Source organism: Pygoscelis adeliae, unplaced genomic scaffold (assembly GCF_000699105.1).
Source record: "Pygoscelis adeliae isolate BGI_AS28 unplaced genomic scaffold, ASM69910v1 Scaffold85, whole genome shotgun sequence".
In the NCBI taxonomy this organism is placed as follows: domain Eukaryota; kingdom Metazoa; phylum Chordata; class Aves; order Sphenisciformes; family Spheniscidae; genus Pygoscelis; species Pygoscelis adeliae.
The window spans coordinates 6,609,766-6,623,473 of record NW_008824900.1 but is presented as its reverse complement, the minus strand read 5'-3'; the positions used below and the strand labels follow the sequence as shown (position 1 = coordinate 6,623,473).

At 39.9% G+C, this 13,708-nt stretch overlaps 1 protein-coding gene across 1 annotated transcript in view; it reads right to left on the bottom strand.

Annotated features, from left to right (window-relative positions):
• The window catches only part of ABCC1 (ATP-binding cassette, sub-family C (CFTR/MRP), member 1), a 46,219-nt gene extending 43,753 nt beyond the window's left edge, over positions 1-2,466 (bottom strand). The window contains exons 1-2 of the mRNA XM_009324819.1: positions 2,437-2,466; positions 315-491 (exon numbers count right to left, since the gene is read on the bottom strand). Coding sequence (XP_009323094.1) covers positions 315-491; positions 2,437-2,466 — 207 coding nt within the window. The remainder of the gene's footprint in view (positions 1-314; positions 492-2,436) is intronic.
• Between the last annotated feature and the right edge of the window lie 11,242 nt (positions 2,467-13,708).

Genomic DNA, 13,708 nt, shown 5'->3' with positions numbered 1-13,708 from the left:
TGACAGGGTAATAAATTCTTTTTATTATTGAAATAAAGGCCTCAAGATTGAGTTGCCTTAAAATACTGGTCTTACAAAGGATTTGCATGCTTTTTTTGCTATGTCAGAGTAAATTTCAGAAAGCCTACTGATAAAAGGGCAATGGAAACACATAAGGCTTGGAAATCAAACACAAGTAGAACAAGTAAGTTACAGTTGAAGTGTGCACACAGGCCGAGATTGATGCGCAACAAAAATAGCGTGCTAAAACAGCTGAAAACAGATTCAAACTTCCAGATAAGCTTAATAAGTTCTGATTTTAAAAAGTTACGTACCGTTTTGGCTTTGTTGAGGTTTGACATTTGTATGTACCCCCTGTCATGACAACGAAGGTATAGAAAGTACACTGGGAAGCAGACCCACAGGTACATGCAAGGAATCCAGACCAGGACTGTGTTCTGAAAGCACTGGGTGAAGTCTGGATTTTCTGTGTGCCATGTCAGATTCCAATCCTGGGGAGAGAAAACAGACTGAGTTAAAGAAAAAGCAAACACAGAACTTCAGTATTTAAAAAAAGAAATAGCCACTATCTGCTTTACTCTGCATCTCCTCTTCTTGTGCATTTATTTATACTTGTATTAAACTGGCTCCATTCTGTGATGTAGCTGATTTTATTGCACTTCTTGTAGCTCAGAAGTTTTAAACCTTCACAATTAGTGAAGTGACACATTATATATTTTTTGGTTATACGCAGCTACCATAACACATAACTCGCTCAAATGTAATACTGGGATCTTTAACAGTATTAGTCAAGGATTTTCACATTATCATTGCAGAAAAATAACGACAATGCTAGCTGTCTCCCATTATAACCCCTGTGCATGTATGTATAGATATTCAGATACACCACATTCCCAAATTTCAGTGTGGAAACATTATTTGGCACACAGTAAAAGTGAACAGCACAAGACAACATCACTTCACTATTTGTAAAGTAGTCTCATAACTCTCAAGCTGTCTGCAGCAAACCCAGTTGAGACTTTCTGGTAATTCATAACAACAGGGCATAGAATTAAGTAAAAGAGGCATGCCCTTGCAGCCCATTTCCTACTCAACAACAGGAAAATGTAAATCAAAATAATTCAATGTTTTCCTATTTCTCTCAACACAATTCTCAAACCCAAGATAAACCACCATATAATCAAACCAAGACTGACACAGTAATAAAAATGTGATCACCATTTCCATTACTGGTACAAGCACTATTTACAATGACAGGCTATTTAGTAAAATGAACTTTCATACCATTTTTATGATTGGCTTGAGTTAGAGAAATCTCTTGCAGGAAATTTTACCTTAAAATTATTGACTTTGCTGTAAAATTATCACAAGGGACACTTCCTCTGAAGTGGTGTAGACTTCTGACTCTCCAACAGAATGATGCAATACAGAGATAACGCTGCTGCAGATGGACTGCAATATTCAACAGCCAAAGCATAGCTCACAGGTTTCTGTTTAGAAGCCAAAGAGCCAAGAGTAGCAGTCTCATGCCCAAAGGTTTAACTATACTGTCATTTTCAGTTGCAAAGCATTTTTGCAGACAGTTGCACAGCTTACAACTGCACAGAATACCAGTACCACTACTGGGACATAATGGCAGTCAGTAATCCTCCCCTATAAAAGCCTGAGCTGGTCACAGAAATAAGTGCCATTATCCACATTTTATAGATGAGGAAACAGAACCAAAAGGAGCTGTAGTGCCTGCCCGCTCTGTTCCAACATCAAAGCTGGAAACAGATCCTGCTGCTCAGCATCGCCACACTTTGATCCTTATTTGTCCCCATTTTCCACTGATTAAACAGTTTCAAACACTATTACAAAGAGAGAAAAACAGATCTAAAGAGAAACAGAAGATATAACTTGCAAAAATTTCAACTTGAGGGTAACCAGACATTATTTTATCACAGAGCAGGTCTCCCCTTAAATTTGACCATTCCGTATTAAGATGCTTTGTTGGTTGTTTTTTTTTTTAAATAACTCCTTTTAAAAAAGTATTAATAAAAATATTTTCCTTCCCCACTTCCTTCTCAATTTCTGTCAGAATCTATGACTTCTTTCCCGGTTAGATACAACAGACAATATGCATAGGACACACAGCTGTTATTTTTCTCCTCTAATTCCACAGCATTCTAAAAAGTCTTCTCACTTCATATCATTTTTGGCAGTTTAAAAAAAAAAAAAAAAAAAAAACACCACCTCCAAACTTAATACAGCCAATTCAAAGAAATTAACACTAGTAGAGCATAAAAATGCCTGATTATGTTTTAGTGTGTCTGCATAGGGGTCACGTAAGTTGTTCGTGACAAGGCAGCAGCTGTGAGTCGTTGTGGGCAAGCCACATGCTTATTACGTTCCCTGACTGCCTAACATCAGAAATTTCAGCTGAGTCATCCTTACATTTAGCCACCGCACAAATGTTTTCGGCATTCTAAGTCCCAGCTGCTCTGCTCCAGCACAACAGCCAAGAAAGCCTCATGACTCTGCAGAACGGTTTAAAATTCACAAATTAAGATAGTCAATATGATCATACAAGTAAATTGACAGGATGTAATCAGCTTGACAACAAACAAACAAGAGCACTGACATTTTATTGAGTAAATTTTTGGAGATCTACACACTGCTTAAGAAAGTTACTGTCTCTTTTCTCAGTGTTTTTAACCGCTTGCTGTAAAATTAATCAGGCAATTACCAGAAAGGACAGCGCAGGTAATGCACGTGTCACTGCCACGTGGCTAAACAAAAGAAAGTGGTGTATGCATGATTGCTATGCATATTGGCTGGAGGATATTCTAAAAACGTGCAATCTTTCATTTGACTTTCATATTTGCAAATTATCTGGAGGTGTTCCTGCATGAAAGGCAAGAGAGTACAAAGCAATGGTACTTCAGGGTTAAGAACAGAAAGTCAGGACAAATGGGCAGTTTGGGGTAAGATTACTGCTAGAATTTAACAGCTACAGCAACTTAAGTGTATCTTCTTTCACATTTTTCCAGGATTTGATCCAGACACTGCTGATATCAAACAGGAGTTTGCTTAGCTTAAATACACTGTTCTTCTCTGTACAAGAGAAATGGCTACACACAGGTGAGGTGCAAAGCCCCTTCCATTTTACATTCATTTCAGGTGACACAAGCTGAGGAAAGCATGCATGAAGAGAGAGACATGGTGGTATTTTTCCCTCCTATGTCTACACAAGGCTATGTCTACACAAGGCAGTAGCACAGACAGGAATAGAGCTGTAGACCCAATACTGGCTGCTGAGCACCCGATGTCCTCACAAGATGCCTTTCACTCAGGTTCACACAAGACAAGTTGCAGGCTCCCCTGCAGACTGACCAGACTGTCCATCAGCCACTGGAGCATGTTTCCCAGTTAACATCTGTCCAAAAGGCGCTTGGGCCACTCTTGAGTGAACCAACAAGCAGGACAGGGGACTGTCAGGAGGTCACATCAGAAGCAGGCTCCCAGTCTGAACTGAGATGTTAATGCCCTCAGTAGGCAAAGTCAAGAGGAACTCAATCCATTACAAAAGAAAGGCATATCCTAAGTTCTGCATGGAGGATACCATAGCTTTATGAGGTTCAATTGAATTGTGGCTGGAAAACATGTCACTCATCATGAAACCAACATGTATTCATATTCAAATCACAATGTTCAGCTACACAAGTCTAGACTAGTTCTGCCTGTTCAAAGTACATGCTTCTCCTTTGCTTTATATAAACTCAGTTTCAGTTTTATTTTTTTCCAACATAAACCAAAATTCTTTACGGATCAATGCAGAAACGTTCACTGAAGCAGACCTTTGTATTTAACAGACATTAATTAGCAAATTAATGACATTTTTTCCTGACTCAAGTTTTATAAAACACTATTTTAGCAAGTTCTATTGAAGCACTAAGTTGCTCCATTTTCACATCTCAAAGATTAATAACAATTTTCACTCTGACTGATCAGCTAACCCTTCTACTTTGCAAGAGCACATCAAATGACAGAGATCCAAGTATCCATTGAAAGCCTACACAAACTAGGAGCCTCCTGCCATGAAGGAGGAGGAGGAAAAAAGGGGTTAGGTCTATAGCTATTAGATTGTATAATCTGGAAGCAGCCTTTAATTTAAGCTATGACTGCAGGAACCCACAGGAGAAGAATCAGTGTGATCCCTGTTCCTTTCTTGGTAGACATCGGGAGAGAAGAGATCTGCTGTTGGCTTAGTTTTAGCCTAGCCCAGAAGAACCACATCTTAGATGTTAAATAGTTTCAGGTTCGGGTTTTTTTCCTTTTAACATCCCTGAACAATTTTAAAGTTTCCCAGAATAGCAAATGGGTATTTTTAAATTTATCCGACCTATTTCTCAGTTTTCATTTCCCTCACCAGCACTGTGACTGAAAAAAAATACCAGTCCACAGTTTTTGTGCCTAATAGCATGTTTTCTCTTATGGCACAAAAAGGCTTCCTATCACATTTGAAGCGAGACCCTCTGTCTCCAAGAGCAGCACAAAAAATGCTTGGTGTTCCCCAGAATCACGTGGATCTATTCACAGGTAAACCACTTATTTAACAGTGCATAAACCCTAGGAAAATAAAAAACTATATTATTTCCTGTCTAAAATTTCAGGAACAGGCGAGATAAAAACATTGGCAGTAGGACTGTAAGACAAAGCTGCAACACAAAAGGTAAGTTATTCTGCCTCTGCTGAGGGAAGGAAGACTATAGGGAAGCTGTATGCCTACAGTGTGCCTCATCTGAGGAATAACTGTGTTTGACACTGGACTGGACCTTGTGGCGGGCTGCCTCTCCCGGCAGCCAGGAGAGGCTGTTAAGCGAGGAGCCAGCAGCCGCCTGTTCTCACATCAGTAATCCTAGTTGACCCACAGCACATTTTAAAATTCTAACTGGCAGAAATGGAGAGACCAAAACTGCTCAGTTTCGTGCCTGCTGTGCCTAAGTGTGCTAGAGATGCAGGCTGCCAACCACACTTAAATCCACTTGTGTGAACCAGCTGTGACTGAAAAATGACTTAAACATTATCACACACCTACGTAAAAAATTAAACTACAAAACCACACTGGAATCTTAATATCACGGTCAACACTTACTCCTTCAAATAGAGTTTGACACTGACATCGGTGTACACCCACTACTTCAATATCACCCACAGAAGAACCACCTCCTTTGTAATACCAAGATACAGTTTCTCAAGCTTATTTTCTTAACGGCAAAAAATATTTTTCATTTAATGCAATGCTTACATTTAGTAGAATACAAGTAATTAGCTCTCTCAGGCACTAACACTGTCATTGCAGCTGATAACTTTCATTATAATAGTATCATCACTTTCTCATTGAAATAGTAAGTCTCACAATCTGGCAGCTCTAGATATCATATTAAAAATTTCCCCAGTGTAGCACCTATAAACCCATGAGCTGACTCAACCATTCTCCCTCAGATGCCACGAGGCCATCAGCCTTTAGCCTACACTATCTCAGACAGCAAATTTCCTGCCTGCCTCTCCCCAGAGAGGAGATTTGCCTGATCTAGGTGAGGCTACAGCCTCAGAAGAGCTACTAGCATCAATGGACAACGGGGGGGTGGGGGAGTGCAGAAAAGGACATCTCTCTTTAAGGCTGTTTTAAAGGAACTCTGACCTTGCTTTGAAAGTCCCTGATACCACCATTCTCCATCAAAACCAGTAGTAAAAACAGTGACACTGTTGACCACACTGAGAATTAAGGAAAACGATGAACTACAAGTTGTCCAGATTTTGCAATAGGTTAGAAGGAGGTCTCTTTTCAAGTGATGAACTTAAGAGCTCTCCAAAGTTATTCAGCTTGCCAAGTAAGTTTTATTCAATTTAGTTTTAGAAATTTTGAAGAAAGACTGAAATAATATTCTCAAAACACTGTAAATATAGCATCTTTATTCTGTTGTTCACATTTTGGAGTCAGATCATTAAACATGTCCTGAAGGTCACCATTTCTCGAAGAGCATATTTAGAATAGGGCCTACAACAAGCACAATCATACACAATCTTCACCAGCATAACATTTGCCCTGTTGTGCTTACTGTTCAGGCTAAATCACAAGAGGTGACATGGTGATAAAACAGATATTCCTGCAAGAAAAATACTCCAGAACTCCCACAAAAAGCAGCAGAAACACCGACACCTGCAGCTCTCCTGTCTGCTCAGCAGTATTCACAGAAACAAGCAGCAGACAATAACAACATCCCTAACAGTGGCAAACAAGGCACTATATGAGGTATGTGACACTACAAGCACCATCACAAACTTCCTATTTACATGTTGATAAATCCTTTAAAAATACTATGCATATTATATTGAAATTATTTTGGGAAAAGTACCACTTGCATTAAAGGATCCAATGGCTCTAGAATCAATTCCAGATGAAGTAGTATAATATACAAGGACAAAACATACCTTTCACCTTAGTTGACATTTATTTCCTCTAGCTTTTTTTCTTAATAAACAGGAAGTTACCCAAAATGCACAGATCTCTCCTGTGACACAATATAGTTGTTGTTCTTGCAATTGAAGTTAGTGCAGAACGTAAAATGGCACGTTGGCTGTGATGCACACAAAGTGAGCTCATGCTGCATTTAAATAAAGCTTTCAATACACTGCCAAGTCCTTTGAAGACCTATATTAACTACATGAAATTAATGGTTTACTGGTTTATTGTATCATCTAAGGGTGTACTCTGCAAATAGGAAGTAGAAAAAAAAAAATTAAAATACTCGTACAGATTTTACAATAGCATCTTTCCAACAGCTATTTCCTATGCTTAATGAAAGACAGCCAGGAGTGATTTTTTTTATTTTTAGAACACACAAAACCAGGATTCTACTAAGAAGTAAAAGCCACACAACCAAATACTTGATCTCATTCCCAGACCTCCACAGACTCTAAAAACTACTTCTGCAAGGAGAAATGATGGAATCATGCTCCTGCACAGAACTATACCACTTACCACAGGCAGTGGAACAAATTAACACAGAGTGTGCCAGACTGCTGGTATGGGAAGAGACTTCAGGACTTCCCTTCATGGTCACATCTGAGGATAGGTGCTCATATCCCCTCAAAGTTCTCAGACATTTCTTCAGGCCAATAACAGCCCAATTAGATAAATAAGTTTCTGCATTTTTGTTCTTCTACTGCCACAAAGGTGAAATAAGAATGTTAATGGTAAGTACCACATTGGGATGTAAGAATTAGATTCAGATCTCCAACTCTCATGGAGATCACATTCACCCACAGAAAATCCATAGTTTGGGATTTGGGGGGGGGGGGGGGGGGGGGGTGGTGGTGTGTGTGTGTGTATTACTACAGGAGAACTAAACCTACCATGCAATTGAGGATCTTCTCCTCTTACTCGATGCTAGAGTCTTGGGTGGGGTTTGTGTTCGCACCAAACAGTGCGAACAAAACATTTCTCCTCATAAAACCATGAATGGAACAAAATTACTGCTATTAAATCTCAAGTTCATTGGTTAAAATGCTAGTAGTAGTCAGGGAAGCAAGGAACAAATAATAGTTTAGCAAAAGTTTGAAAAATACAGGTCTCCAATTAAGATTTTGATGTACAAGTCTTGTGTCTGAATAAAAAGCCTTCAATCATTCACAAGCAAGCCTTCTAGCCCAGCCTCCCAAAATACCACGTTCAGATCGAAACCTCAGATAGGGGAAGAGACCATGTCCCTCCTTCTTCCCTTGTTTCAAAGTAATTCTGAAATCTAAGCTTTACTCTTATAGTCTCTTAACATTGTCACTAGACAAGATTGTTAGAGGAAGAGGGGGAACATTAAAAAAAAAGTCACATAATAAACGGGGGTCCTAAAATTTTTAAATCATTTATATAAAGAAGATTTAGGGGGAAAAATATCAGCAAGTGTTTCTAATGACAAGGAAATACCCTTAATTTCTCATAATTTTTTCCATTAGAAATGGCTTTAGCAAGACTAAGTTCTCAAAAGTAATGACTTACATAATGTAGATTTGACTTGTTAACACAGCCAAAAAGAAGCCTCTACTTTCCAATACCTGGTCCTGAACTTAAATCAGGTGTCTGCCCCTCCTTGTCCAAAACCCAAAACATCAGTATTTCCTAATGTTTACAGAGAGTTGAAATCCTTTGTTATAGACAGCACTGCATCAGAAGAAACTCTCTGTAAAATGACAAGAAAAAAGAATGTTTTGCCTTTGTTTCCCTTCAGCCTAAAATGAGAAGCTGGTGCTAACAAGTTGACAGAGAAAGGAGCACCTGCAGCTGTGGAATTTAGAAGAGGTGATCTTTGTAATCCAAGAAGCTTAAAGCTACTGAACTATGGCAATTTTTTTGTAAGGGAAACATATGACAGATTACATCAGCACTTGCAAAATTAAAACGTCTGGCCTCTTTCTACAGACGTAACATTTCCATACCCTGCCATGTCTGCAAGTACCATGAGACAACATTTGGCCACATGACAACAAAATATTCACCATTCACAGTTAGAATCAAAAGGGTGTTTTTTACCCTTCTGTAAAGTTTTTCACTGAAATCACTGTTACTTAAAAGGATACAGGAAAAAGATTCCTACTCTCATCTCCTTTTTGCACTGAAACCAGGACTTTTGCTTAATAATGCAACAGTCTATATATCGAGTTCAAATCACTGTGAGAAGTTTGAACACACCTGGGTAATAATCTTACAAAGGGACTAAGATAACAGCTTAAGTTGGGATAAACTGTATCCGAAGCTACCACAGATGTAAACAGTGAGAAAACAGTAATGCACGGAATTCTGACTCTATTAAAAGTAAGCAAAAGGTCAGTACCCGGCAGTAGGCTTTTTAGAGATGTGACCCAGAATGACTTCAGTGCAACCCAGGTTAACCTTCACTTAGTCCCAGTATAGCACAGTGTTTCAATGTAAACTGCATTGTAATTGCATGGAACAGCACAAGTTATTCAGGCATTTTGCTGGGGTTTTCTCCTCGTTTAACTTTTCTGAGCAACCCTGAACTGACAGCTGTAGAATGACAGGTCATCTGTTAAGAAAATCCCCATCAACAACAGAATACCAGGCTTCACTTTCCTGTATTTCCCCTAAACTGATCTATTCTGGATCAAGAGAGAGAAGTTTAATTTCTAATATAAGTTTAATTTCTATGCAAATTTAGACCCTTGTTCACATGACCAACAAAAATGTTTTACAAGTTTAAACAAGAGAAAGCTGACAAATAAGCCTCTGGCTTTCATCCCTAAAAAGTCCAATGACAACCAAGCCATGAGAATCAGGCAATCAGCTGTTAATTATAATAAAGGCACCATCTCGTGCAAAGGTTTTCCTGTTTAACACTCTGCTGCTGCTCCTCCTCTGTTCCAAATGCTGTCCACATACGACCTTCCTGTGTTAGCAAATATAAGTAGTTTTCTGATCTGCATACTCTTTTAAACTCTGGTCACAAATGCATTCATAAGCTTGATACCTTTACAACTAAAGGAAGAGTCTAAACTCATAACTTTTATCAAGCTAACTCAGCACCACTCTCACAGCACCTCAAAACTCCCTCCCTAGCTCTGCCACAAGCACACTGAAAAAGCACTAAAGGCATTTTACAGTGCAAAAAGCTGCAGGGTTCCAAGATACGTGCTAATCTAATGCATGAAAGCATAAGCCACAGAACTTCAGAACATGAAATTACTCCTTACGCAAGAAGTCTGGTTTTCCTTCAGAAGTCTATTTCACGAAAACCATCAGTGTCCCAGTGTCCTCATAAACAATATAAGCATAGCAGCTGTTTACATTACACAGTATCATTTCACAAATGTCAGCTAATCATTATAACGATTTAAAGAATATTTTTTAATAAAATCCTATCAAGCCACATTATAGCCTTAGAAGATTCTAACATGGCTGCAACCAGATGAGAGAGGCTGGTGGATCTCCCCTAGCTATAACAATGTCAACCCAAATACAAAACATAGTGTCTTTGGACAAACGCTCAAGAAAATACATTTATTAAGGCAGACAAAACATGCCTGAAAGCCTCAGACAGGACTCTACACAACAGCAAGGGAAGCAAAGCCCAATCCCACCAAGCTGGTCCCTGGATTCTGTGTGCAAGGCTCTGCCTCACCTTTTTTTTGTCCATTCTGTTTATCTCCTGTAGGTTGGTTCCATATGAAAAAGTGCTAAACTTAGTGTTTGGATGCAGTTTCTTTACTGACAGAGAAGAGGCTCCGCCAAAGCTTTCTGCATCAACAGGAAAGAAATAGGCCTGGGTTTACACAGGCAGACACAGCTTAAATCATTACAGGACTCTAGTTTTCAAGACAAAACAGAGGAGATGAAAACTTGCTTTTCTCCTAGAAGTGAATGGAATTACTTGCTTTCAATCCTTCCTCAACAACCAAAAGCCCAACTAGAAAAATGTGGAAAAAAATTTCCACTAAGTTCCTACTGAGGTAAAGCAGAATTAGAGTTAACTTCTGTCTAAATTAATTTTAAAAAACACAATGCCTTTGCCTGTGAAGGCCATGATAAAAGCTTATACAAATATAAACCATTTCTCTCACATTCCCTTAAGTATAAGCAAGAACCTCAAAAGTTTCAGATTCTATTTGACTTACAAGCATCTTCTAATGAATGAATAACTGAGACTTCTGTAAAACCTGGCAGAGCACTTAGGGAGGAACTGTAAGGAACTGCTTAGTGTGAACTTGCTTTTTCTTTCGTATCTCCTACTCTTTTTCATAAAAGTCCTATTGGGGGTTAGCCTTGACAACTCAAAATGTCACAAAAACTCTTAACCTCTTCCTTTAGCAATTTCAAACATGAAAAGACTTCTCTAAATGTGATACTGCATAGTTCACAAGCTCTGAAAAACTGAAACTATCCCCAAATTTTATTCAAAAGAAAGGAAAACCAGCAGACTATTTCAAAATGTAACTGCACTCAGACCACCGATTGTGCGAGTGTGCATATATCCAGACAGCTAGGTCAGCAGGCCAAATTGTACAGGAAGTTCTACACCTGCCTTGACACTTACCGGGCTTACCTAGAATGACAGAGTTCCTCACCCCAGTTTTGTTTTGTTTTTTTTTTTTTTTGCACACTGGTAGTGAAGCAAGGTAGACTGCACTCATACACTAGTGATACTGTAGGCAAAGCTATCTCAGCATGTCAGGTCACAAAAAAGTTTTCCAGTTTAAACAGGCCCTTAAAGTCACTGAACTGAAATGCAACTAGTGCAAAATGTTACCCCTAGCCCACTAGGTTTTTTAAAAGCTTTTATTGTCATCAACAGCTATTAGTAAATAGTAACTTTATCTTACACAGCTGTACCTTTCTTTATATTATGGATGGGATACTCATTCTGAGATACTCAGTGACGCTAGAGAAAGCAAGAACGAAACAGTACTCTTCCAAAAAGGGAGTCTGGTTCAAAGGAAGCAAGAAACAGTGAAGTTCTGTAAGCAAATCTGATTGCAGTGAAGTTAGGAAAGGGCTTTAGTGGCTGGTTGGTATGGGGGGGGGGGGGGGGGGGGGGGGGAAGTGAAGAAGAAAAAGAAGATAGTAAACTTGCTTGGGTTGTTGACCTTTCAGAGTAGGTATTAAATAAAACCGATCTGTTTAATTCTCAGAAAGGAACTTTCAACAATAACATTCCTTGGGTGTGCAAACAAGAAAAATCCTGGCCAGCAAAGCTTAAGAAGATTAGCATACAGTCTTTAAGGGTCCATTAGGTCCTTTCAACCTGCAAAGTCTCCCCCACAATTTAAAACTGAGTTGCCCCAAACTCAGCACCACCCTTGACAGAAAACACGTCTGTTCCTTGAAGCTGAGTTTGCCAGTGCTAGGAAATCCCGCTGCTCCACTAGCAAGGCTTCAGCACCAACCAAAACAGCTGATGCAGCCATATAGTTCACCACAAGAATGCAGTAACATGTGCCACCAGGTATCTAGCTATCACCCAGCTCTGAGAGGCAGAAGAGTTCCATTCCACAAGACAGGAAGGTCAGTGGCACACACACACAGGTGATATCTAGAGGTCCAGTGAAACACTGCATATACATAGGCATTTTCTGAAAATCCATTACAACTTCAGCTTCAAATAGTAGCAACAATGGAAATACCAGAAAATTAAGCAGCCAGAGTACCCATAAGCACCAAAACTAGCATTACTATCCTCTCCGCTACTGGGAACAATGCGGCAAAGTGGATACAGAGTGTTGTTTATGAGGACAAGTTCAGCAAGGAAGAAGATTTTTCCAGACACATCTTACACCAACTGGAATGCACAATTGTTCTTTTGCAGGATTAGAAGAATCCAGAAATCAAACCACCACACCCACAGAATCTTTAGCTGGAAGAAATGAAAGGCAGACTCCACGTGATTAGGAGAAGGATGACAAATCACAAAACCATCTATATTCTTGGGAACCAATGCAACTAGTGAAAAAAAAGTATGGAGTAGTTATGACACACCACAAACATCAGAAATAGCTGTAGTATATACAAGAATTGTAAGTGTTTTCTTAATAAAAGAATCTGCCATCAGAAATCCTATATAAACTAGTTGTTTCCAACATCCTAAGTGTAGTTCTTGCTCCTACCTGATGTTTCAGTTTCACAGTTCAAAGAACTGGCAGCTATTTTTCACAAAACTACTACTCTCTCAGTTTTTCCGTAAATCGAATTCTGAAACATGTATTCTCTAAAGCTCTTCAAATAAAATGTCTCATTCTAGGAGCGGGGAAAAAATACGTTTTATGACAACTCATAATTTAGCCAGTTCTGAGAGACCGGAAAATTGGCTGAAAAGAGATATGAACATAAGCAATCTTATGAGTAATATCTTAATGGTTTTTGAGACAAATAGCGCAATGGCATTTTTTGAGACATCCGATTTTATTTGTTTTTACTAGTAACACAGCTCATTAGCTCAATACTATCTGGCAAATATCCAATGAATACATGAGAACTTCTTTGAACAGTCTAAGAAAATCCACGTTTTCCTCTCACCCCACTTTTTTTTTTTTCTTTCCTTTTTTTAACTTCCAGCTCTCTCTCCTTCCTTCCTCCTCACAACCTTCTCCTCCGTTTCCTCCTTAGAAGGCCTTTCACTACCCTCCTGCCCTCCCAGGGGCTCACTGCTGCCAGAACCTGCGTACCTCTGCAGGGGAACCCCGTGTCTCAACTGAGCAAGACCCACACTGCAACGTTTCCACATCACCCACTTTTGCATAGCTGGTTTTCAGTTCACCCACAGCGGGCTGCGCTCACCACTCTTCATTAAGGAAGAGCGAAAATATTGCTATGCAAACATGCGATACAGCTGCTAGCCTGCAGAAAGCGTATCTTTGGCCTCCTTCACAGAAGAGCACACCACTCTTCAGTACGACGGCAGCAGTCGGTCACCGTTATTATTACCCGCACAGCCCTGAGTAACGCAGACCAAGCGACCAAACGCGGTAGGCTGAGACTGCTCCGGTCACTCGGGAACTCGTTTCCAGTCTCCCAGGCAAGCACTCACTCGCCAGTTCCAAGCCGGAACCCTCGCACACGAGGCACGCCAGCTCCCGCTCTGCGACCCGGGCGCTGGGACATCGCACCCAGCCGGAGACCAGCGAGCCCCCGGCCGCGGCCCTGCCCCTCCACCCGGCC